General features: G+C 57.1%; 1 protein-coding gene across 1 annotated transcript in view; it reads left to right on the forward strand.

The window, feature by feature from the left end:
- The window catches only part of LOC140192311 (uncharacterized), a 32,111-nt gene extending 9,995 nt beyond the window's left edge, over positions 1 to 22,116 (forward strand). Inside the window, exons 2-8 of the mRNA XM_072249975.1 lie at positions 1,937 to 2,118; positions 14,276 to 14,782; positions 16,168 to 16,207; positions 16,335 to 16,814; positions 16,859 to 18,710; positions 18,935 to 19,064; positions 21,510 to 22,116. Coding sequence (XP_072106076.1) covers positions 14,772 to 14,782; positions 16,168 to 16,207; positions 16,335 to 16,814; positions 16,859 to 18,710; positions 18,935 to 19,064; positions 21,510 to 22,116 — 3,120 coding nt within the window. The 5' untranslated portion in view covers positions 1,937 to 2,118; positions 14,276 to 14,771. The remainder of the gene's footprint in view (positions 1 to 1,936; positions 2,119 to 14,275; positions 14,783 to 16,167; positions 16,208 to 16,334; positions 16,815 to 16,858; positions 18,711 to 18,934; positions 19,065 to 21,509) is intronic.
- Positions 22,117 to 23,056: the final 940 nt, after the last annotated feature.

The raw sequence follows: 23,056 nt of genomic DNA on the forward strand, positions 1-23,056 counted from the left end.
AGTCCGTGACGGGCGGAGACGATGTTTAAAACCACGTGGGGGTCCGTGACGGGCAGAGACGATGTTTAAAACCACGTGGGAGTCCGTGATGGGCGGAGACGATGTTTAAAACCATGTGGGGGTCCGTGACGGGCAGAGACGATGTTTAAAACCACGTGGGGGTCCGTGACGGGTGGAGACGGTGTTTTAAACCACGTGGGGGTCCGTGACGGGCGGAGACGGTGTTTTAAACCACGTGGGGGTTCGTGACGGGCGGAGATGATGTTTAAAACCACGCAGGGGTCCGTGACGGGTGGAGACGGTGTTTCAAACCACGTGGGGGTCTGTGACGGGCGGAGACGATGTTTTAAACCACATGGGAGTCCGTGACGGGCGGAGACGATGTCTTAAACCACGTGGGGGTCCGTGACGGGCGGAGACGATGTTTAAATCCACGTGGGGGTCCGTGACGGGCGGAGACGATGTTTTAAACCACGTGAGGGTCCGTGACGGGCGGAGACGATGTTTTAAACCACGTGGGGGTCCGTGACGGGTGGAGACGGTGTTTTAAACCACTTGGGGGTCCGTGACGGGCGGAGACGGTGTTTAAAACCACGCGGGGGTCCGTGACGGGCGGAGACGGTGTTTTAAACCACGCGGGGGTCCGTGACGGGCGGAGACGATGTTTTAAACCACGCGGGGGTCCGTGACGGGCGGAGACGATGTTTAAAACCACGCGGGGGTCCGTGACGGGCGGAGACGGTGTTTTAAACCACGCGGGGGTCCGTGACGGGCGGAGACGATGTTTTAAACCACGTGGGGGTCCGTGACGGGCGGAGACGGTGTTTTAAACCACGTGGGGGTCCGTGACGGGCGGAGACGGTGTTTTAAACCACTGTGGGGGTCCGTGACGGGCGGAGACGGTTTTTAAACCACGTGGGGGTCCGTGACGGGCGGAGACGATGTTTTAAACCACGTGGGGGTCCGTGACGGGCGGAGACGATGTTTTAAACCACGCGGGGGTCCGTGACGGGCGGAGACGATGTTTTAAACCACGTGGGGGTCCGTGACGGGCGGAGACGATGTTTTAAACCACGTGGGGGTCCGTGACGGGTGGACACAGTGTTTAAAACCAGGTGGGGGGTCCCCGATGGGTGGAGACAATGTTTTAAACCACGTGGGGGTCCGTGACGGGTGGAGACGGTGTTTTAAACCACGTGGGGGTCCGTGATGGGCGGAGACGATGTTTTAAACCACGCGGGGGTCCGTGACGGGCGGAGACGATGTTTTAAACCACGTGGGGGTCCGTGACGGGCGGAGACGATGTTTTAAACCACGTGGGGGTCCGTGACGGGTGGACACAGTGTTTAAAACCAGGTGGGGGTCCCCGGATGGGTGGAGACAATGTTTTTAAACCACGTGGGGGTCCGTGACGGGCGGAGACGGCGTTTAAAACCACGTGGGGGTCCGTGACGGGTGGAGACGATGTTTTAAACCACGTGGGGGTCCGTGACGGGCGGAGACGATGTTTTGAACCACGTGGGGTCCGTGACGGGTGGACACAGTGTTTAAAACCAGGTGGGGGTCCCCGGATGGGTGGAGACAATGTTTTAAACCACGTGGGGGTCCGTGACGGGCGGAGACGGCGTTTAAAACCACGTGGGGGTCCGTGACGGGTGGAGACGATGTTTTAAACCACGTGGGGGTCCGTGACGGGTGGACACAGTGTTTAAAACCAGGTGGGGGTCCCCGGATGGGTGGAGACAATGTTTTAACCACGTGGGGGTCCGTGATGGGTGGACAGGGTGGAGAATTAGTAAGTTAACGCACCCAGATGGAACGGATCGATTTAAACAGACCCAAGCGGACCCCGGGGTGTGCTGAATCAGCCCTGACGTTGTCCCGTCTCTCTCCTGTCCCAAACCCCCTCCTCCCCTCCCTCCCCACCCCGAATCAGGAACCTCGCCTGTGCCCTGCGACCCCTGCCCCCGTCCTCTCTTCTCCCCCACCCCTCTGCCGCCACAGGACGATGACGGAGGCACGGATCTCGCCTGCGAGGCCTGGTCTGGTCGAGCTGCCGGCGACCGTAAGCCCTGGCGCCGCTGCAGGGAGCCTCGAACAACTCGGGTCCAGGATCCGGTGAGTGGGCCGGGGGGTGGGGGGGCAAGAGGGACGGACGGAGGAAGGGAGAGGGGGAGCAGGGGAGGAGAGGGAATTGGGGAAAGACGGGGAATGGGGGAAGGAGAATGAGTGGGGTGGGTAGGGAGAGAGGGAAGGGGAGGGAGAGGGGGGAGGGAGAATGAGTGGGGTGGGTAGGGAGAGAGGGAGGGGGAGGGAGAATGAGTGGGGTGGGTAGGGAGAGAGGGAAGGGGAGGGAGAGGGGGGAGGGAGAATGAGTGGGGTGGGTAGGGAAGAGGAGGGATGAGAGGGAGGGGGAGGGAGAATGAGTGGGGTGGGTAGGGAGAGAGGGAGGGGGAGGGAGAATGAGTGGGATAGGTAGGGAGAGGAGAGGGAAGGGGGAGGGAGAATGAGTGGGGTGGGTAGGGAGGAGGAGGGAGAGAGGGAGGGGGAGGGAGAATGAGTGGGATAGGTAGGGAGAGGAGAAGGAAGGGGAGGGAGAGAGGGGGGAGGGAGAATGAGTGGGGTGGGTAGGGAGGAGGAGGGAGAGAGGGAGGGGGAGGGAGAATGAGTGGGTGGGGTAGGGAGAGAGGGAAGGGGAGGGAGAGGGGGGAGGGAGAATGAGTGGGGTGGGTAGGGAGAGAGGGAGGGGGAGGGAGAGGAGAGGGAAGGGGAGGGAGAGAGAGGGGGGGAGGGAGAATGAGTGGGGTGGGTAGGGAGGAGGAGGGAGAGGAGGGAGGGGGAGGGAGAATGAGTGGGGTGGGGGAAGGAGAGAGGGAGGGGGAGGAGAATGAGTGGGATAGGTAGGGAGAGGAGAGGGAAGGGGAGGGAGAGAGGGGGGAGGGAGAATGAGTGGGGTGGGGTAGGGAGAGAGGAGGGGGAGGGAGAATGAGTGGGATAGGTAGGGAGAGAGGGAGGGGGAGGGAGACAGGGAGGGGGGCAGAGTGGGAAGGAAGTTGGTGATTAGGGGTGGGAGGGAGTGAGGAATTGATTGTTGGCTTCAGGGAGAGGAAGACAAGCGAACACACACACACACACAGCAGTGTCGAGGGCGTCCTCAAAAGGCCATGCCTCGGAAAGGCCAGCGTCCATCATTAAGGACCCCGCCCACCTCCCAGACCTGCCCTCTCTCACTGCTACCGGTCGGGGAGGGGCGTACAGGAGCCCGAAGACACACACACACACACACTCAACGATTCAGGAGCAGCTCTGCCGTCCGATTTACCGCCACGCGTCGCATTCGCAAAGCAAGCAGCATTGGGAAGGACCCCACGCCCCCTCGCTCTGGTACGAAACCCTTCTCCCTCCGGCCCTCTGGCAAAAGGCACCGAAGCATTCGGGCTCTCGCGACCAGACTATGTAACAGTTTCTTCCCCGAGCCATCAGACTCCTCAATACCCAGAGCCTGGACTGACAGCAACCTGCCGCCCCTCCACTGTGCCTATTGTCGTGTTTATTGTAATGCCTGCACTTTATGCAGTCCTGGGTAGGTCTGTAGTCTAGTGTAGTTTTGTGTTGTTTTACGTAGTTCAGTGTAGTTTTTGTATTTCATGGTCCTGAAAAACATTGTCTCTGTTTTTAACTCTACTGTACCAGCGTTACGGTCGAAATGACAATATGAAGTGACTTGACTGATTTCTGAATGGACATTGGACTCCTACCCAAGCCCGGGGCAGTACGACACGGAGAGCAGGCTGTCGCCGCCCAGCAGACTCCCCCCACCACGCAGCCGACGAGCCCGAGGAACGGCGGAGACCCACCCGGTTCGCACCGGGAGTCGCCAGTCAGTGTTGAACCCGACGCCGGGACTGCCTGAAGGCTGACTTGTACCTGTGCGTACCGAGCTCGCGCCGTAGCCTACGCCGTCTGCGAGCATTTATACTCGTGCGCTGGCGTGCCCTGCGTTGCTCTGCGATTCGGGCACGTGCACGCATCTGCACGTCACGTTTTCGCACGTCGTGGTCATGGTAGTCTTCCCCCGGGGTGAGCAATTCACAAGCGAGCGTCTGTTGTCGGAAAAGAGAAATGTGTCCGCCGTAATTTCGGAGTCTGTGAAGCTTTACGGAAAGCACCGCTCAGCCGAGTTCCTTCCCTGCCCTTCAGTCGCCCAGTCGGAATCTACTGGAGCGTCGGAGGAAATGCGATGCTACCAAGCGGACCCATCACAGCTGTGGCCGTCTGCGTCACCGTGACGCGCAGTTACGTTTTGGGAGAGGTGCGCGTCAGGCTGTGGCGTAGGGATCCGCACAGGGTTCGCGGCTACGCCGTACCCACAGCGTCGATTTGAGGCACGAGTATAAATCAGTCCTAAGGGACTCCAGCCCCGGATTTTTCCTCCGGGTTTACCTCGAAGCCTTCCCCATTAGTGGGTCCGGCCGCAAGGCAGCGAGATTGAGATCAGAGTTTTTCCTCCTCCCGGATGAGCGGCCGACCACGGCTGACAGACCCACCGTCTGCCCGGAGCAGCGGTCTTTTAAGGCGCCAGTAACCCACCTCCGCCCCTTCTCCCTGTCAGTAGAGACGGTCCCCCCGGGGCTCCGTCGTGGCCGGGAGCCGGGCTGTTTGAGACGCACGCCGGCGGGAGCTTGTCCCCAGTACAGTAACCCCCCCCTAGCCCCGGCTGGAACGACCCGGAGCCGGCTGTGGGAGGAGGCAGGTCGTTTCCTCTGGAACGGGCGGAGGCTGAGGGGAGGGCTGTAAATGCTTATCAGATGCAAAGTACGTGGTTAATCAGGACTGCAGCTGTATGAAACTCCGGTCGGGCTGCTGTGTGCAGTTCCGATTGTCCCATTACTGGAAAGGTGTCCGGGGGGGGGGGGGGACCGTGGAGGAGGTGCAGACCCCTCCTCACGACGGGAAAAGAAGGGGGGAAGATGCCGGAATGAAAAGGTGCAGGGGGTGGAAAGGAGGAGGATAGCTGGAAATTATTCGAGGAAGGATATAGTGTCTCTGGAGCTGGCGCAGAGGTGGTTGATTCCAGAGATGAAGGGGTTAACCTACGAGGGATCGAGTCACCTGGGACTGAACGCACTGGAATTCAGCAGAATGACAGGGGATCTGATAGAAACATATAAAATGATGGAAGGGATAGGTAAGATCGAGGCAGGAAGGTCGTTCCCACTGGTGGGTGAGACTAGAACTAGGGGACGTAGCCTGGAGATTCAGCGGGGGTGGATTTGGGACGGAGATGAGGAGGGACTGCTTTTCCCAGAGAGTGGTGAATCTGCGGAATTCTCTGCCCCAATGAAGCAGTGGAGGCCGCCTCGGTAAATAGACTTAAGACGACGCAAACGCGAGGAAATCTGCAGATGGCTGGAATTCCAAGCAACAACACTTCAAAGTTGCTGCGTTCCCCAGCAACTTCTATATTTCGGACGAGACTGGGTAGGTTTTGGCAGAGTTGGGGAATTAAGGTAAGGGCGATGGGGGTGGGTGCGGGGAGGTGGGAAATGGTATGCTGGCATTTATAGCGAGAGGATTCGAGTACAGGAGCAGGGAGGTACTACTGCAGTTGTACAAGGCCTTGGTGAGACCACACCTGGAGTATTGTGTGCAGTTTTGGTCCCCTAATCTGAGGAAAGACATCCTTGCCATAGAGGGAGTACAAAGAAGGTTCACCAGATTGATTCCTGGGATGGCAGGACTTTCATATGAAGAAAGACTGGATGAACTGGGCTTGTACTCGTTGGAATTTAGAAGATTGATGGGGGATCTGATTGAAACGTATAAGATCCTAAAGGGATTGGACAGGCCTAGATGCAGGAAGATTATTCCTGATGTTGGGGAAGTCCAGAACGAGGGGTCACAGTTTAAGGATAGAGGGAAAGCGTTTTAGGACCGAGATTAGGAAAAACTTCTTCACACAGAGAGTGGTGAATCTGTGGAATTCTCTGCCACAGGAAACAGTTGAGGCCAGTTCGTTGGCTATATTTAAGAGGGAGTTAGATATGGCCCTTGTGGCTAAAGGGATCGGGGGTATGGAGGGAAGGCTGGGGCGGTACTGAGTTGGATGATCAGCCATGATCATACTGAATGGCGTTGCAGGCTCAAAGGGCCGAATGGCCTACTCCTGCACCTATTTTCTATGTTTCTATGAGTCCGTGGTCAGATCAGCCGCGATCTTATCGAATGGCTGCACGGGCTCGACGGGCAAGATGGCCGACTCCTGCTCCCGTTCCTCATCTTCTCAGGTGGCGTGTGGAGCCAGGTGGGTGGGGAGAGGCGAGGGGCTGGAGGGGAAGGAATCTGATCGGAGAGGAGAGTGGGCCGTAGGAGACGGGGAAGGCGGAGGGAACCGGGCGTGACAGAAGAAGAGGGAAGGGGGGAGGGATTTTTTTCCACTGGAAGAAGAAATCGATGGCTATGCCATCAGGTTGGAGGCTTCCTAGACGGAATATGAGGCATTGCTCCCACCCTGGGGGGCCTCGTCGTGCCACAGGAGGAGGCCGCGGACTGACATGTCAGAACAGGAATGGGAGTCGGAATTAAAACATTCGGTCGCCAGGAAGTTCTGATCTCGGCAGAGGGACTGGAGTCACTTGGTGAAGCCGGTGTCCCCTCCCCGCTCCCCCCCCTGCCAATTTACGACAGGTGTCGCCGACGCAGAGGAGGCCCGCGTCGGAGCACCGGGCGTGACAGGCGACCCAGCGGATCGGCAGGCGTGAAGCCTCGCCTCGCCTGGAAGGGCCAATAGTTTTCAAAAAGTGAAGATGAGGTAGTGTTCGCGGGCCCAGTGTCCGTTCGGATATCGGACGGCGGAGGGGGAAGGAGCTGTTCCTGAATCGCTGAGTGTGTGTGCCTTCAGGCTCCTGTACCCCCCCTCCCCGACGGGAGCAAAGACAAGAGGACATGACCCTAACCCTCAGGGATGGATCTCGCCTTCTCAAAGACGTCCTCGATCCTGAATGTCCCAGATGCCAGGTCATCCACTCTGGAAGGAAAAATGGAAGAGCAGATTATTATTTAAATGGGTTGCAGCATGCTGCTATGCAGAGGAACTTGGGAGTGCCTGTGCACGAATCACAAAAGGCTGGTTTGCAGGTGCAGCAGGCTGTCGAGAAGGCAAATGGGGATGTTGCCTCCTTTGCTCAGGAATTGAATTTTAAGAGCGGGGAGGTCATGCAGCAACTATACAGGGTACTGGTGAGGCCGCACCTGAGGACTGTGTGCAGTTCTGGGTCTCCTTACTTGAGGAGGGATATCTGGCTTTGGAGGCAGTGCAGAGGAGGTTAATTCAGAGATGAGGGGGTTAGACTATGGAGGAAAGATTGAGTCACCTGGGATTGTACTCACTGAAATTCAGAAGGATGAATTTCATGCTGGCCTTCGTAACACGGGGGATTGAGTACAGGAGCAAAGAGGCCCTTCTGCAGCTGTACAGGGCCCTGGTGAGATCACACCTGGAGTACTGTGTGCAGTTTTTGTCTCCAAATTTGAGGAAGGACATTCTTGCTATTGAGGGAGTGCAGCGTAGGTTCACGAGGTCAATTCCCGGGATGGTGGGACTGTCATATGTTGAAAGATTGGAGCGACTGGACTTGTATACACTGGAATTTAGAGGATGAGAGGGATCTTATTGAAACATATAAGATTATTAAGGGATTGGACACGCTAGGGGCAGGAACATGTTCCCGCTGATGGGTGAGTCCAGAACCAGAGGCCACAGTTTAAGAATAAGGGGTCGGCCATTTAGAACGGAGTTGAAAAACTTTTTCACCCAGAGAGTGGTGGATCTGTGGAATGCTCTGCCCCAGGAGGCTGTGGAGGCCAAATCGCTGGATGTTTTCAAGAAAGAGATGGATAGAGCTCTAAAGATAGCGGAATCAATGGTTATGGGGATAAGGCAGGAACTGGATACTGATTGTGGATGATCAGCCATGATCACAGTGAATGGCAGTGCTGGCTCGAAGGGCTGAATGGCCTCCTCCTGCACCTATTGTCTATAATGAGAGAAGATCTGAGCGGAACATCTGAAAGGATAGATAGGTAGAGACAGGAAAGCTGTTTCCACTGGTAGATGACTGTACCAGCAGTTATGGTTGAAATGACAATAAGTGACGTTAAAAGTGACTTGACTTGACTTGAAAAGGGCAATGTTATGGTAGTGTAATGCTCATTTATATTGGCTCGTATATGTCTAGGGGAAATCCCACCCCACACCTGCCTCAACGCTTTCCATGGAGTCGGTTGCCGCCCAAATCAGTCCCAAACCTCAATCATCAACCAGCATTCCCAGTACGTTTTACCAAGTACACTTTATAGATATTACTAAGGCTACGACATTAATATAAATTCCACACAGAAAAGGAAGTAATGGAAAAAAAAGAGGCGCCAAGACTTATCAAAGTCCAAGTTCTTCGCGCGCAACCGTTGGAGCTCAGTCGATTCCTGAGGACCACCCTGATCCTTTCCGCACGTCCGCCGTCCTCCCTGTCTCTCCTCTGACTCCCCGCCAAAAGCCCCGTCTCCAGTCATTGATACAGCATTATCATCCGGAAAAAAAAATGATACAGGAACACTCATTGGCTAATAGCACCCTGCTATCTGTATTAACCCAAGCAAATGTCTAGTTGGAGACTTTCTCAGCATTTAAGATAACAAAGAGCATTCCCAAGTATAACATAACAAAGCAGCCATTTTAAATTCAACATGCAAAAATGAAAGACCCCGTACAGTAGTCATGGGAGATTTTAACATACTGGTCGATTGGGAAAATCAGGTTGGTAATGGATCTCAAGAGAGTGAGTTTGTTGAATGCCTAGAGATTTGGCTTTTTAGAGCAGTTTGTCGTTGAGCCTACTAGGGATCAGCTATACTGGGTTGGGTGTTATGTAATGAACCGGAGGCGATTAAGGAGCTTAAGGTAAAGGAACCCGGAGGAGCCAGTGATCACAATATGATTGAGTTCAACTTGAAATCTGATGGGAGAAAGTAAAGTCCGACGTCGCAGTATTGCAGTGGAGTACTGAGGGAAACTTCACTGGTACGAGAGAGAGTTGCCAAGGCTAATCGGAAGGAGGTGCTGGCAGTGATGTAAGCAGAACAACAATGGTGCGAGGTGCTTGGAAAAATGAGGAGGGTGCAGGAAATAGGTACTTGAGAAACAGATGGCAAGATAGTCCAACCGTGGCCGACAAGGAAATCAAAACTCAGGTCACCGTCAGAGGGGGCGAACGGCAAAGGGGAATTAGTGAGAAGGCAGAGGATTGAGGAGCTTTTAAAACCCTACAGAGAGCAAGTAGAAGAACTATTAGGAGGGAAAAGATGAAATCTGAAAGTAAGCCAGCAAGCGACATGGAAGTGGATAGTGTAAGCTTTTTTTGCAAAAGCTGTCTCCCTCTCTGTTATTCACGCAGAGAGTGGTGGGTGCGTGGAATGCACTGCCAGCGACGGTGGTGGAGACGGATACAATAGGGTCTTTTAAGAGCCTCTTAGATAGGTACATGGAGCTTAGAAAAATAGAGGGCTATGCACTAGGGAAATTCTAGGCCGTTTCGAGAGTAGGCTACATGGTTGGCACAACAGAAAGGCTGTAATGGGCTGCAGATTTCTATGTTCTGTAGAGAGATGAGAGTGCATATAAAGGCACCACGTTAGTCATGCGAGACCATGGATCTGCGCCTGGAAAGTCTTCACTCTGGGCAGGGTTGTATGGAAGACCAGCAGTTGCCCATGCTGCAAGTCTCCCCTCTCCACGACACCGATGTTGACCAAGGGAAGGGCATTAGGACCCATACAGCTTGGCATCGCAGAGCATGTGTGATTAGGTGCCTTGCTGGAGGACACAACACGCTGCCTCGGCTGGGGCTCGAACTCACGACCTTACGGTCGCTAGTCCAATGCCTTAACCACTTGGCCACGTGCCCACACGAGAGTGGATATAGGACCGTTAGAAAATCAGGCAGGAGAAACAATAACGGGGGCCAAGGAGATGGCAGATGAACTAAATGAGTATCTTGCATCAGTCTTCACTGTGGAGGACACTAGCAATATGCCTGATGTTGTAGTGTGTGAAGGAAGAGAAGTGGGTGCAGTTACTGTTACAAGAGAGAAGGTGCTGGAAATGCTGAAAGACCTCAGGGTACATTAGTCACCCGGACCAGATAAACTGCACCCCGGGGGTTTGAAAGAGGTGACGTTAGAGATTGTGGAGGCATTAGTAATGATCTTTGCATGGCCTTGTGAAGGGCAGATCGTGTCCAACAAGCCTGATAGAGATCTTTGAGGTGGTGACCAGGCATAGTAGATGAGGTAGTGCGTGGATGTGATCTATATGGATTTTAGTAAGGCATTTGACAAGGTTCCACATGGTAGGCTTATTCAGGAAGTTAGAAGGCATGGGATCCAGGGAAGTTTAGCCAGGTGGATTCAGAATTGGCTTGCCTGCAGAAGGCAGAGGGTCCTGGTGGAGGAATACATTCAGATTGGAGGGTTGTGAGTAATGGTGTCCCACAAGGATCTGTTCTGGGACCTCTACTGTTCGTGATTTTTATTAACGACCTGGATGTGGGGGTAGAAGGGTGGGTTGGCAAGTTTGCAGACAACACAAAGGTTGGTGGTGTTGTAGATAGTGTAGAGGATTGTCGAAGATTGCAGAGAGACATTGATAGGATGCAGAAGTGGGCTGAGAAGTGGCAGATGGAGTTTAACCCGGAGAAGTGTGAGGTGGTACACTCGGAAGGACGAACTCCAAGGCAGAGTACAAAGTAAATGGCAGGATACTTGGTAGTGTGGAGGAGCAGAGGGATCTCGGGGTACATGTCCACAGATCCCTGAAAGTTGCCTCACAGGTGGATAGGGTAGTTAAGAAAGCTTATGGGGTGTTAGCTTTCATAAGTCGAGGGATAGAGTTTCAGGAGTCGCGATGTAATGATGCAGCTCTATAAAACCCTGGTTAGGCCACACTTGGAGTATTGAGTCCAGTTCTGGTCACCGCACTATAGGAAGGATGTGGAAGCATTGGAAAGGGGTACAGAGGACATTTACCAGGATGCTGCCTGGTTTAGAGAGTATGCATTATGATCAGAGGATTAAGGGAGCTAGGCTTTACTCTTTGCAGAGAAGGAGGATGAGAGGAGACATGATAGAGGTGTACAAGATAATAAGAGGAATAGATAGAGTGGATAGCCAGCGCCTCTTCCCCAGGGCACCACTGCTCAATACAAGAGGACATGGCTTTAAGGGTAAGGGGTGGGAAGTTCAAGGGGGATATTAGAGGAAGGTTTTTACTCAGAGAGTGGTTGGTGCGTGGAATGCACTGCCTGAGTCAGTGGTGAATGCAGATACACTCGTGAAGTTTAAGGACAGGTATATGGAGGAATTTAAGGTCGGGGCTTATATGGGAGGCAGGGTTTGTGGGTCGGCACAACATTGTGGGCCGAAGGGCCTGTACTGTGCTGTACTATTCTATGTTCTGTGTTCTACCTTTCAAAAGATCATTGGAGCTTTGCATGGTGACAGAGGACTGGAAAATTGCAAATGTCTGTCCACTCTTTAAGAAAGGAGGAAGGCAGCAGAAAGGAAATTATAGACCAGTTAGCCTGACCTCAGTGATTGGGGAAGATGTTGGAGTCAATTGTAAGGATGAGGTGATGGAGTACTTGGTGACACAGGACAAGACAGGACAAAGTCAGCATGGTTTCCTTCAAGGAAAATCCTGCCTTATGAACCTGTGGAATGCTTTGAGGAGATTTGGTAGATGCAGTGGATGTTGTATATTTGGACTTTCAGAGTCACACATGAGGCTGCTTACCAAGTTAAGAGTCCATGGGTATTACAGGAAAGTTAAGAACATGGTTAGAGCATTGGCTGATACGGTAGGAGGCAGTGAGTGGGAATAAAAGGATCCTTGTCCAGTTGGCTGCCAGTGACCAGTGGTGTTCCACAGGGGTCGGTGTTGGACCACTTCTTTTTATGCTGTATATCAATGATTTAGATGATGGAATAGATGGCTTTGTTGCCAAGTGTGCAGATGATACGAAGATTGATGGAGGGACAGGTAGTGTTGAGGAGACAGGTAGGCTGCAGAAGGACTTAGACAGATTAGGAGAATGGGCAAGAAAATGGCAAATGAAATACAATGTTGAAAATGCATGGTCGTGCACTTTGGTAGAAATAAATGTACGGACTATTTTCTAAATGGGGAGGAAATCCAGAAATCTGAGGTGCAGAGGGAGCTGGGAGTCCTTCTGCAGAACACCCTGAAGGTTAACTTGCAGGTCGAGTCGGTGGTGCAGGTTAGCATTCATTTCATTTCAAGAGGTCTGGAATACAAGAGCAGAGATGTGATGCTGAGCCTTTATAAGGCACTGGTGAGGCCTCACCTTGAGTACTGTGAACAGTTTTGGGCCCCTCATCTGAGAAAAGATGTGCTGGCGTTGGAGAGGGTCCAGAGGAGGTTCACGAGGAAGATTCCAGGAATGAAAGGGTTATCATACGAGGAACATTGATGGCTCTGGGTCTGTACTCGCTGGAATTCAGAAGGATGAGGGGGATCTCATTGAAACCTTTTGAATGTTGAAAGGCCCAGACAGAGTAGACGTGGAAAGTACATTTCCATGGTGGGGAGTCTAGGGACAAGAGGGCACAGCCTCAGGATAGAGGGGCGCCCTTTCAAAGCAGAGATGTGGAGAGGGTGGTGAATTTGTGGGATTTGTTGCCACATGGAGCTGTGGAGGCCAGGTCATTGGGTGTATTTAAGGCAGAGATTGATAGGTTCTTGAGTGATATGGCATCAAAGATTACAGGGAGAAGGCCGGGGAGTGGGGCTGAGGAGGGGCTAAAAGGATCGGCCTTGATTGAATGGTGGAGCAGACTCGATGGGCCAGACGCCGAATTCTGCCCCTGCCTGTGTCTGATGGTCTGGTGACAGCTGGTGTGTGTTCCCTCGACTTTCCCGTCCGGAGTGCACAATGAATTCCCCGGCCTCGGTGGATTCGTGGGGCAGGCGTGGGGACCTCACCGCAGGGCCCGGTAATCCGGCGTGCCTCAGTTCTGGAGAGGTTGTTGCTGGTGACGTCCCTGTTTTGTCAAGCCCAATCAGACGGTGGGGGAGAGGGGAGAATCACTTCACTATTAGGCAACGTTCTCTAACCCAAACTCTCTTCTCATCCTCTCTTCCTCAACCCCTCCTCTCCCCCTCAACCCTGCTCTACCTCACCCCCTCCTCTCAACCCCCTCCCCTTAACCCCCTCCCCTTCCCCTCAACCCCCTCCCCTTCCCCTCAACCCCTCCTCTTCCCCTCAACTCCTCCTCTCCCCCTCAACTCCTCCTCTTCCCCTCAACTCCCCTACCCTCTTCCCCCTCAACCCCTCCTCTTCCCCCTCAACCCCTCCTCTTCCCCTCACTCCCCTCGACCCCCTCCTCCCCTCGACCCCCCTCCTCTCCCCCTCGACCCCCTCCTCTACCTCACCCCCCTCCTCTCCTCTCGACCCCCTCCTCTCACCCTCATCCCCTCCACTCCTCTTGACCCCCTCCCCTTCCCCTCAACCCCTCCTCTCCCCTCAACCTCTCCTCTCCTCAACCTCTCCTCTTCCCCCTCAACTCCTCTCCCCCTCAACTCCAATCCTCTTCCCCTCAACTCCTCTCTCTTCCCTCAACCCTTCCTCTCCCCCTCAACCCCTACCCTTCCCCCTCAACCCCTCTCTCCCCTCGACCCCCTCCTCTCCCCCTCGACCCCCTCCTCTACCTCACCCCCTTCTCTCCTCTCGAACCCCTCCTCTCACCCTCATCCCCTCCACTCCTCTTGACCCCCCTCCCTTCCCCTCAACCCTCCTCTCCCCCTCAACTCTCCTCTCCTCAACTCCTCTCCTCCCTCTCCCCTCAACTCCTCTCCTCTTCCCTCAACCCCTCCTCTCCCCCCTCAACCCCTACCCTTCCCCCTCAATCCCTCCTCTTCCCCTCAACTCCCCTCCTCTCCCCCTCGACCCCCTCCTCTCCCCGACCCCTCCTCTCCTCAACCTTTCCTCTTCCCCTCAACTCCCCTCCTCTCCCCTCAACCCCCTCCTCTCCCCTCGACCCCTCCTCTCCTCCTTGACCCCCTCCTCTCCCCCTCACCCCCTCCTCTCCCCCTCACCCCCTCACCACTCCTCTTGACACCCTCCCTTCCCTCAACCCCTCCTCTCCCCTCGACACCCACTCACCCCTCCTCCTCAACCCTCCCCGTCCTACCCCCCAACAGGTCTCCTGACGCCAGCCCATCGGCCCAAGCCCAGCGTCCCCCCGAAGCCTTCTCGCCCGGCCTGCCTGGGGAAGCAGCCTCCTCCGCCCCTCCAGCCCCTCCTCTCGGTGGGGAAGGTCAGCTCCCTCGCCGGGCCACGGCCTTACGTCCGCCGGCCGTCCACCTCGTCCTCCACCTCCTCGTCCACCTCGCCCGCCTCCCCTCGTGGCGACCTCCCTCACTTCCCGGGTCCGGCCCGTGCCAGTGAGGGAGCCTGCCGGGAGGTTCCCTGGGGCGACGGTGGAGGAGGTGCTGGCGAGGGTGGAGGGGGCGAGGGAGGAGGGGGCGCGGAGCCCAGGACGGGGCGGCGAGGAGGAGGGGGAGCAGCGAGAGCGATGGGCGGCCCCGCTTCGGGTCCACGACGTTTTCCTTCTTCCACAGAGACCCGGAGGGCGGAGGGAAGCGGAGGGCGAGGAACGAGGGAGAGGACGGAGGGAACACCAGCGAGACAGGCAAGATGGAGGATGGGTAAGTGACAGAGAGTGAACCTCCCTCCGCACCGTCCCATCACACACTCCCGGGGGTCAGACACAGAGTGAATCTCCCTCCGCACCGTCCCATCACACACTCCCGGGGTCAGACACAGAGTGAATCTCCCTCCGCACCGTCCCATCACACACTCCCGGGGTCAGACACAGAGTGAATCTCCCTCTGCATCGTCCCGTCACACACTCCCGGGGTCAGACACACAGAGTGAATCTCCCTCCGCACCCTCCCATCACACACTCCCGGGGTCAGACACAGAGTGAATCACTCTCCCCACTGTCCCATCACACACTCCCGGGGTCAGACACAGAGTGAATCTCCCTCCGCACCGTCCCATCACACACTCCCGGGGTCAAATACAGAGTGAATCTCCCTCCGCACCGTCCCATCGCACACTCCCGGGGTCAGGACAGAGTGAATCTCCCTCCGCACCGTCCCGTCACACACTCCCGGGGTCAAACACAGAGTGAATCTCCCTCTGCACCGTCCCATCACACACTCCCGGAGTCAGACACAGAGTGAATCTTCCCCCACACTGTCCCCGTCACACACTCCCGGGGTCAACACAGAGTGAATCACTCTCCCCACCGTCCCATCACACACTCCCGGGGTCAAACACAGAGTGAATCTCCCTCCGCACCGTCCCATCGCACACTCCCGGGGTCAGACACAGAGTGAATCTCCCTCCGCACTGTCCCGTCACACACTCCCGGGGGTCGGGCACAGAGTGAATCTCCCTCCGCACCGTCCCATCACACACTCCCGGGGTCAGACACAGAGTGAATCTCCCTCCACTCTGTCCGATCACACACTCCCGGGGTCAGACACAGAGTGAATCTCCCTCCGCATCGTCCCATCACACACACTCCCGGGGTCAGACACAGAGTTAATCTCCCTCCGCACCGTCCCATCACACACTCCCGGGGTCAGACACAGAGTGAATCTCCCTCCGCACTGTCCCGTCACAGACTCCCGGGGTCAGACACAGAGTGAATCTCCCTCCGCACCGTCCCGTCACACACTCAGATAGAGGGAGGTTCCCTCGTACTTAGACTTTGAGTGACGATCTCTCTCTCTCTCTATCTCTATCTCTCTATCTCTATCTCTATCTCTCCCTCCCCTCCCCCTCCCCTCCCCCTCCCCCTCCCCCTCCCCCTCCCCTCCCCCTCCCCCTCCCCCTCCCCCTCCCCTCCCCCTCCCCCTCCCCCTCCCCCCCCCCCTCCCCTCCCCCTCCCCCCTCCCCTCCCCCCTCCCCTCCCCCCCTCTCCCCTCCCCCTCTCCTCTCCCCCTCCCTCTCCCTCTCCCTCTCCCTCTCCCCTCCCTCCCCTCTCCCCCCCTCTCTCCCTCTCCCTCTCTCCCTCTCGTAGGGTTTTCGAAGAGTCAGTGGTCACTCCACAGGAAGGCCTGGTGAGTAACCCTGTCGGTGGAGGGGTGGTGATTCAGGCCGGGAGAGGTCACGGCAGTGCGGGGTCGGACGTCAGGGGTCGTGGCACTGAGCGTCTCGTCTCTCTTCCCCTCCCCTGGTCCTTTGCAGGTCTCCGCACGCCCGGGACAGAGGCGATGGTCGGGGGACGGCCCCTCACCGTCCGATGCCGGCCAGGCCGAAGAGATGGTGACCCCAGCTCCCCCTTCCTCGTCTCCCACCGGCGAGCCCCGGCCCTCCATGTCCTCCCCGAGTGAGCTCAGCCCCCGTCTCTGGGCCCTGGTGGAGAGGGCGAAGGTCAGGGAGGACGAGCACCTGGAGAGTGAGCGTCTGGAAACCGGGCGTCTGGAGGCCGAGAGGCTGGAGAGGGAGCGTCTGGAGGCCGAGAGGCTGGAGAGGGAGCGTCTGGAGGCCGAGAGGCTGGAGAGGGAGTGTCTGGAGGCCGAGAGGCTGGAGAGGGAACGCCTGGAGGCCGAGATGCAGGAGAGGGAACGCCTGGAGGCCGAGAGGCTGGAGAGGGAACGTCTGGAGGCCGAGATGCTGGAGAGGGATCGTCTGGAGGCCGAGACGCTGGAGAGGGAACGTCTGGAGGCCGAGACGCAGGAGAGGGAACTTCGGAGGCCGAGACGCAGGAGAGGGAACTTCTGGAGGCCGAGACGCAGGAGAGGGAACGTCTGGAGGCGGAGAGGCTGGAGAGGGAACGTCTGGAGGCCGAGAGGCTGGAGAGGGAACGTCTGGAGGCCGAGAGGCTGGAGAGGGAACGTCTGGAGGCCGAGATGCAGGAGAGGGAACGTCTGGAGGCCGAGAGGCTGGAGACGGAACGTCTGGAGGCCGAGAGGCTGGAGAGGGAACGTCTGGAGGCCGAGAGGCTGGAGAGGGAACGTCTGGAGGCCGAGGGGCTGGAGAGGGAACGTCTGGAGGCCGAGAGGCTGGAGAGGGAACGTCTGGAGGCCGAGATGCAGGAGAGGGAACGTCTGGAGGCCGAGAGGCTGGAGAGGGAACGTCTGGAGGTCGAGAGGCTGGAGAGGGAACGTCTGGAGGCCGAGAGGCTGGAGAGGGAACGTCTGGAGGCCGAGACGCAGGAGAGGGAACGTCTGGAGGCCGAGGCGCTGGAGAGGAAAGGTCTGGAGGCCGTGAGGCTAGAGAAGGAACTTCTGGAGGCCGAAACGCTGGAGAGGGAATGTCTGGAGGCCGAGAAGCTGGAGAGGGAACATCTGGAGGCCGAGAGGCTGGAGAGGGAACGTCTGGAGGCCGAGATGCTGGAGAGGGAACGTCTGGAGGCCGAGAGGCTGGAGAGGGAACGTCTGGAGGCCGAGAGGCTGGAGAGGGAACGTCTGGAGGCCGAGAGGCTGGAGAGGGAGCGTCTGGAGGCCGAGAGGCTGGAGAGGGAGCGTCTGGAGGCCGAGAGGCTGGAGAGGGAGCGTCTGGAGGCCGAGACGCTGGAGAGGGAGCGTCTGGAGGCCGAGACGCTGGAGAGGGAACGTCTGGAGGCCGAGAGACTGGAGAAGGAACGTCTGGACGCCGATAGGCTGGAGAAGGAACGTCTGGAGAATGAGACGCTGGAGAAGGAACGTCTGGAGGCCAAGAGGCTGGAGAAGGAACGTCTGGACGCCGATAGGCTGGAGAAGGAACGTCTGGAGAATGAGACGCTGGAGAAGGAACATCTGGAGGCCAAGAGGCTGGAGAGGGAACGTCTGGAGGCTGAGTCCCTGGAGAGAGAGCGACTGGAGGCCGAGAAGCTGGAGAGGGAACGTCTGGAGGCCGAGAGGCTGGAGAGGGAACGTCTGGAGGCCGAGAGGCTGGAGAGGGAACGTCTGGAAGCCGAGACGCTGGAGAGGGAACGTCTGGAGGCCGAGACGCTGGAGCGGAACGTCTGGAGGCCGAAACGCTGGAGCGGGAACGTCTGGAGGCCGAGAGGCTGGAGAAGGAACGTCTGGAGAACGAGACGCTGGAGAAGGGTCATCTGGAGGCCGAGTCCCAGGAAAGGGAGCGTCTGGAGGCCGAGTGTCCTGGGGAGGGAACGTCTGGATGAGGCGGCTCGGCTGGCGGGTGGGGAGAGTTCCTCGGAGAGTCAGCAAGACCCAGCCGGCCATCTGGCCGACGTCTCGGTGACCTCCGACTGGAGCCTGTCTGAGTCTTTCGAGTGGTCGAGCCCAGGGGCTGCGGAGAGACTCAGACGGGCCGTCTCCCCACAAGGTGACCGGCCGCAGGGCGGCGGAGGGGAAGAGGCCAGACGCCGGGACGACAGGGGGACAGACGGGCAGACGGGAGGGGGAGAAGTCGGGTGCCGGACCGGTGGTGACAAGGAGCAGGAAGAGGCCGGGCTGCAGGACGGCGCGGAGATGCAGACGGAACAGGAAGAGGCCCAACGCCAGGCAGCGAGGAGACGGGCGGGCAGATGGAGCAGGAAGAGGGCAGCGAGGGGACGGGAGCCTGCTGGCCGGTGGTGCGAGCGAGGCTGCGGGCGATCTGGAAAATGGTGGCCAGGTGAGTTGGCTCCAGACCGCCCCTTTTAAGTCTGACGGCGCGACCGCCCCTTTAAGTCTTGACGGCGCGACCGCCCCTTTAAGTCTGACGGCGCGACCGCCCCTTTAACTCGCCCTCTCACTTGCGTCCCTTCCCCCCCTGTACTCCCTCGCCCCCCCCCCACCTTCACGCCTGACCTGTGACCTTCTGTCTCCCAACTCCCCCCCCCCCCCCCCCCGTTCCAGCTCCACGGCCCGGACCTGCTGGGACGGAGAGGGCTCCGAGCAAGCCTGGCCCGATGGACCTGCTCCTCCGGAGTTTGAAGCGGCGTTCCAGTCAGCCCGAGCCCCTCGATGCTGGGGACGGTGGGCAATGGTAGGCAGCCTGTTCTCCTGGGCAGTCCCTCTCCCTGCCTGCCTGCCCCGGGGGGGGGGGGAGGCCGTTACCCTGTTGGAGAGGCCCTTGTACCACCCAGGAACAGCTTTGAGAGGGCGTTATCCTGGCGGGAGCCCATTTGGAGAGAGAGCTACATGGTCAGTGATAACGGACTAGAGAGCGTGTGATACATTTGGGGAATCCGGGCTAGTGAGGGTGTTTTACTTGTAACGCTGAGTTATATTGGCTCGTATAGGTCTAGGGGGAAATCCAACCCAGAACGAGGGGTGACAGTTTAAGGATAGAGGGGAAGCCTTTTAGGACCGAGATGAGGAAAAACTTCTTCACACAGAGAGTGGTGAATCTGTGGAATTCTCTGCCACAGGAAACAGTTGAGGCCAGTTCGTTGGTTATATTTAAGAGGGAGTTAGATATGGCCCTTGTGGCTACGGGGATCACGGGGTATGGAGGGAAGGAAGGTACAGGGTTCTGAGTTGGATGATCAGCCATGATCATACTGAATGGCGGTGCAGGCTCGAAGGGCCGAATGGCCTACTCCTGCACCTATTTTCTATGTTTCTATGTTCCCAGCACCTGCCTCAACACTGCCCACAGAGTTGGTTGCCGCACGAATCAATCCCAAACCTCAATCATCAACCAGCATTCCCAGTACGTTTTACCAAGTACACTTTATAGATATTACTAAGGCTACGACATTAATATAAATTCCACACAGAAAAGGAAGTAATGGAAAAAAAAGAGGCGCCAAGACTTATCAAAGTCCAAGTTCTTCGCGCGCAACCGTTGGAACTCAGTCGATTCCTGAGGACCACCCGGATCCTTTCCGCACGTCCGCCGTCCTCCCTGTCTCTCCTCTGACTCCCCGCCAAAAGCCCCGTCTCCAGTCATATGATACAGCATTATCATCCGGAAAAAAAAATGATACAGGAACACTCATTGGCTAATAGCACCCTGCTATCTGTATTAACCCAAGCAAATGTCTAGTTGGAGACTTTCTCAGCATTTAAGATAACAAAGAAGCATTCCCAAGTATAACATAACAAAGCAGCCATTTTAAATTCAACATGCAAAAATGAAAGACCCCGTACATACTGATGGGGAACACTGGTTAGAGAGGGTGTTGTACGGGTAGAAGTCCGGGTTAGAGAGAGAGCTATACTGTCAGTGACCACGGACTAGAGAGAGGGCGATTTTTTAAGGCATCTGTTAGTCTTGTGAGACCACGGATCCGCGCCCGGAAAGTCCTCCACTCTCCAGGGCACAGGCCTGGGCAAGGTTGTATGGAAGACCAGCAGTTGCCCAAGCTGCAAGTCTCCCCTCTCCACGACACCGATGTTGTCCAAGGGAAGGGCATTAGTCATAGTCATACTTTATTGACCCTGGGGGAAATTGTTTTTCGTTACAGTTGCACCATAAATAATAGTAATAGAACCATAAATAGTTAAATAGTAATATGTTAATAAGTCCAGGACCAGCCTATTGGCTCAGGGTGTCTGACCCTCCAAGGGAGGAGTTGTAAAGTTTGATGCCACAGGCAGGAATGACTTCCTATGACGCTCTGTGCTGCATCTCGGTGGAATGAGTCTCTGGCTGAATGTACTCCTGTGCCCACCCAGTACATTATGTAGTGGATGGGAGACATTGTCCAAGATGACATGCAACTTGGACAGCATCCTCTTTTCAGACCCCACCGTGAGAGAGTCCAGTTCCATCCCCACAACATCACTGGCCTTACGAATGAGTTTGTTGATTCTGTTGGTGTCTGCCACCCTCAGCCTGCTGCCCCAGCACACAACAGCAAACATGATCGCACTGGCCACCACAGACTCGTAGAACATCCTCAGCACCGTCCGGCAGATGTTAAAGGACCTCAGTCTCCTCAGGAAATAGAGACGGCTCTGACCCTTCTTGTAGACAGCCTCCGTGTTCTTTGACCAGCCCAGTTTATTGTCAATTCGTATCCCCAGGTATTTGTAATCCTCCCCCATGTCCACACTGACCCCCTGGATGGAAACAGGGGTCACCGGTACCTTAGATCTCCTCAGGTCTACCACCAGCTCCTTAGGACCCACACAGCTCGGCACCGTGTCGTCGCAGAGCAACGTGTGGTTAAGTGCCTTGCTGGAGGACACAACACGCTGCCTCGGCTGGGGCTCGAACTCCCGACCTTCCGGTCGCTAGTCCAATGCCTTAACCACTTGGCACGTGCCCACGTTGGAGAGAGTGATAGAACTGGGGAGTCCGGTGTGGAGCGGGTGTTGGGGACCAGGGGCTAGAGAGGGTGTTATACCACCAGGAGTGTGGTGAGAGAGAGAGATGTACTGTCAATGGTTACAGGGGGTGTGATACAGCTGGGGAGCCGGGTGTAGAGAGGGCGTTATACCGTCAGTTTCTGGAGTAACTAACACCTGCCTCCCTCCTCAGCCAACCCGCCACGGCCGACGGTGAGCTGCCGCCCCCCAAGGCAGAGCCCGCCAGGCAGACCCCACCCTCGGAGGGCGAGGCGGAGCCCGCCAGGCAGATCCCACCCTCGGAGGGCGAGGCGGAGCCCGCCAGGCAGACCCCACCCTCGGAGGGCGAGGCAGAGCCCGCGAGGCCGATCCCACCCTTGGAGGGCGCAGGCAGAGCCCGCCAGGCCGATCCCACCCTCGGAGGGCGAGGCGGAGCCCGCCAGGCAGATCCCACCCTCGGAGGGCGAGGCAGAGCCCGCCAGGCAGATCCCACCCTCGGAGGGCGAGGCGGGCCTGCGAGGCCGATCCCACCCTTGGAGGGCGAGGCAGAGCCCGCCAGGCCGATCCCACCCTCGGAGGTGAGGCAGAGCCCGCGAGGCCAATCCCACCCTCGGAGGGCGAGGCAGAGCCCGCCAGGCCGATCCCACCCTCGGAGGGCGGGGCGGAGGCGGCGGAGGGATCCCGGAGCGAGGGGGGTGAGGGGGAGGAGCCCCCCCACCCTGGCCCGGCGGCCGGCGAGGAAGGGGCGGCGGGCGCGCCCCAGAGCGGGAGGTTGGTCGACCTCAACTTCCTGGAGGTGAGTGGGGAGGGGGAGGGAGGTGGGGGCGGGACGAGGCGCCGGGGCGTGCAGGAGTGGTTTGGCTTGGTGCTGCCTGGATCAGAGAGGGGGTCAGGCAGACCCGGGTTGTTCTGTCTCTGCCGTGGCGGGGGCTGAGGGAGATCTGCTGGGGGCTTGTAAGAGCGCGGGAGGTGTGATTAGAGCAGACGGTTACCCTGCCGGGGTGGAACAGTCTTAATACCAGAGTGCACGCGATTAAGGTGAGAGGGGATGTGTGGGGGGGGGGGGGGCAGTTTATTTTCCACACAGAGTCCGGCGGGACAACAGACAACAGGTGCAGGAGGAGGCCATTCGGCCCCTTCGAGCCAGCACCGCCATTCACTGTGATCCTGGCTGATCATCCACAATCAGTATCCAGTTCCTGCCTTATCCCCGTATCCCTTCACTCCGCTATCTTTAAGAGCTCTATCATCTCTTTCTTGAAAGCATCCAGAGATTTGGCCTCCACAGCTTCTAGGGCAGAGCATTCCATATATCCACCACTCCCTGGGTGAAAAAGTTTTTTTCAACTCCGTTCTAAATGGCCGACCCCTTATTCTTAAACTGTGGCCTCTGGTTCTGGACTCGGGGTTCCGTCCCGCCGCCCAGCTCACAGCATCGCGTCCCCTCTTCCTGTCCCCCCTCGCGCCTTCTGCCCCAAAGCCCCGTGCAACACAATTGCTTACAGACACACGAGGAAGAATAACCTCTATCCCAATTGGTTTGTTCTCTCTCTTATCAATAATATAACCCAAACAAGCAGAGAGAGAGGGAGAGAACTCCTTACCATAGAACCATAGAAACTACAGCACAGAAACAGGCCTTTTGGCCCTTCTTGGCTGTGCCGAACCATTTTCTGCCTAGTCCCACTGACCTGCACACGGACCATATCCCTCCATACACCTCCCATCCATGTATCTGTC

This window comes from Mobula birostris, unplaced genomic scaffold (genome assembly GCF_030028105.1).
Source record: "Mobula birostris isolate sMobBir1 unplaced genomic scaffold, sMobBir1.hap1 scaffold_1153, whole genome shotgun sequence".
Lineage (NCBI taxonomy): Eukaryota > Metazoa > Chordata > Chondrichthyes > Myliobatiformes > Myliobatidae > Mobula > Mobula birostris.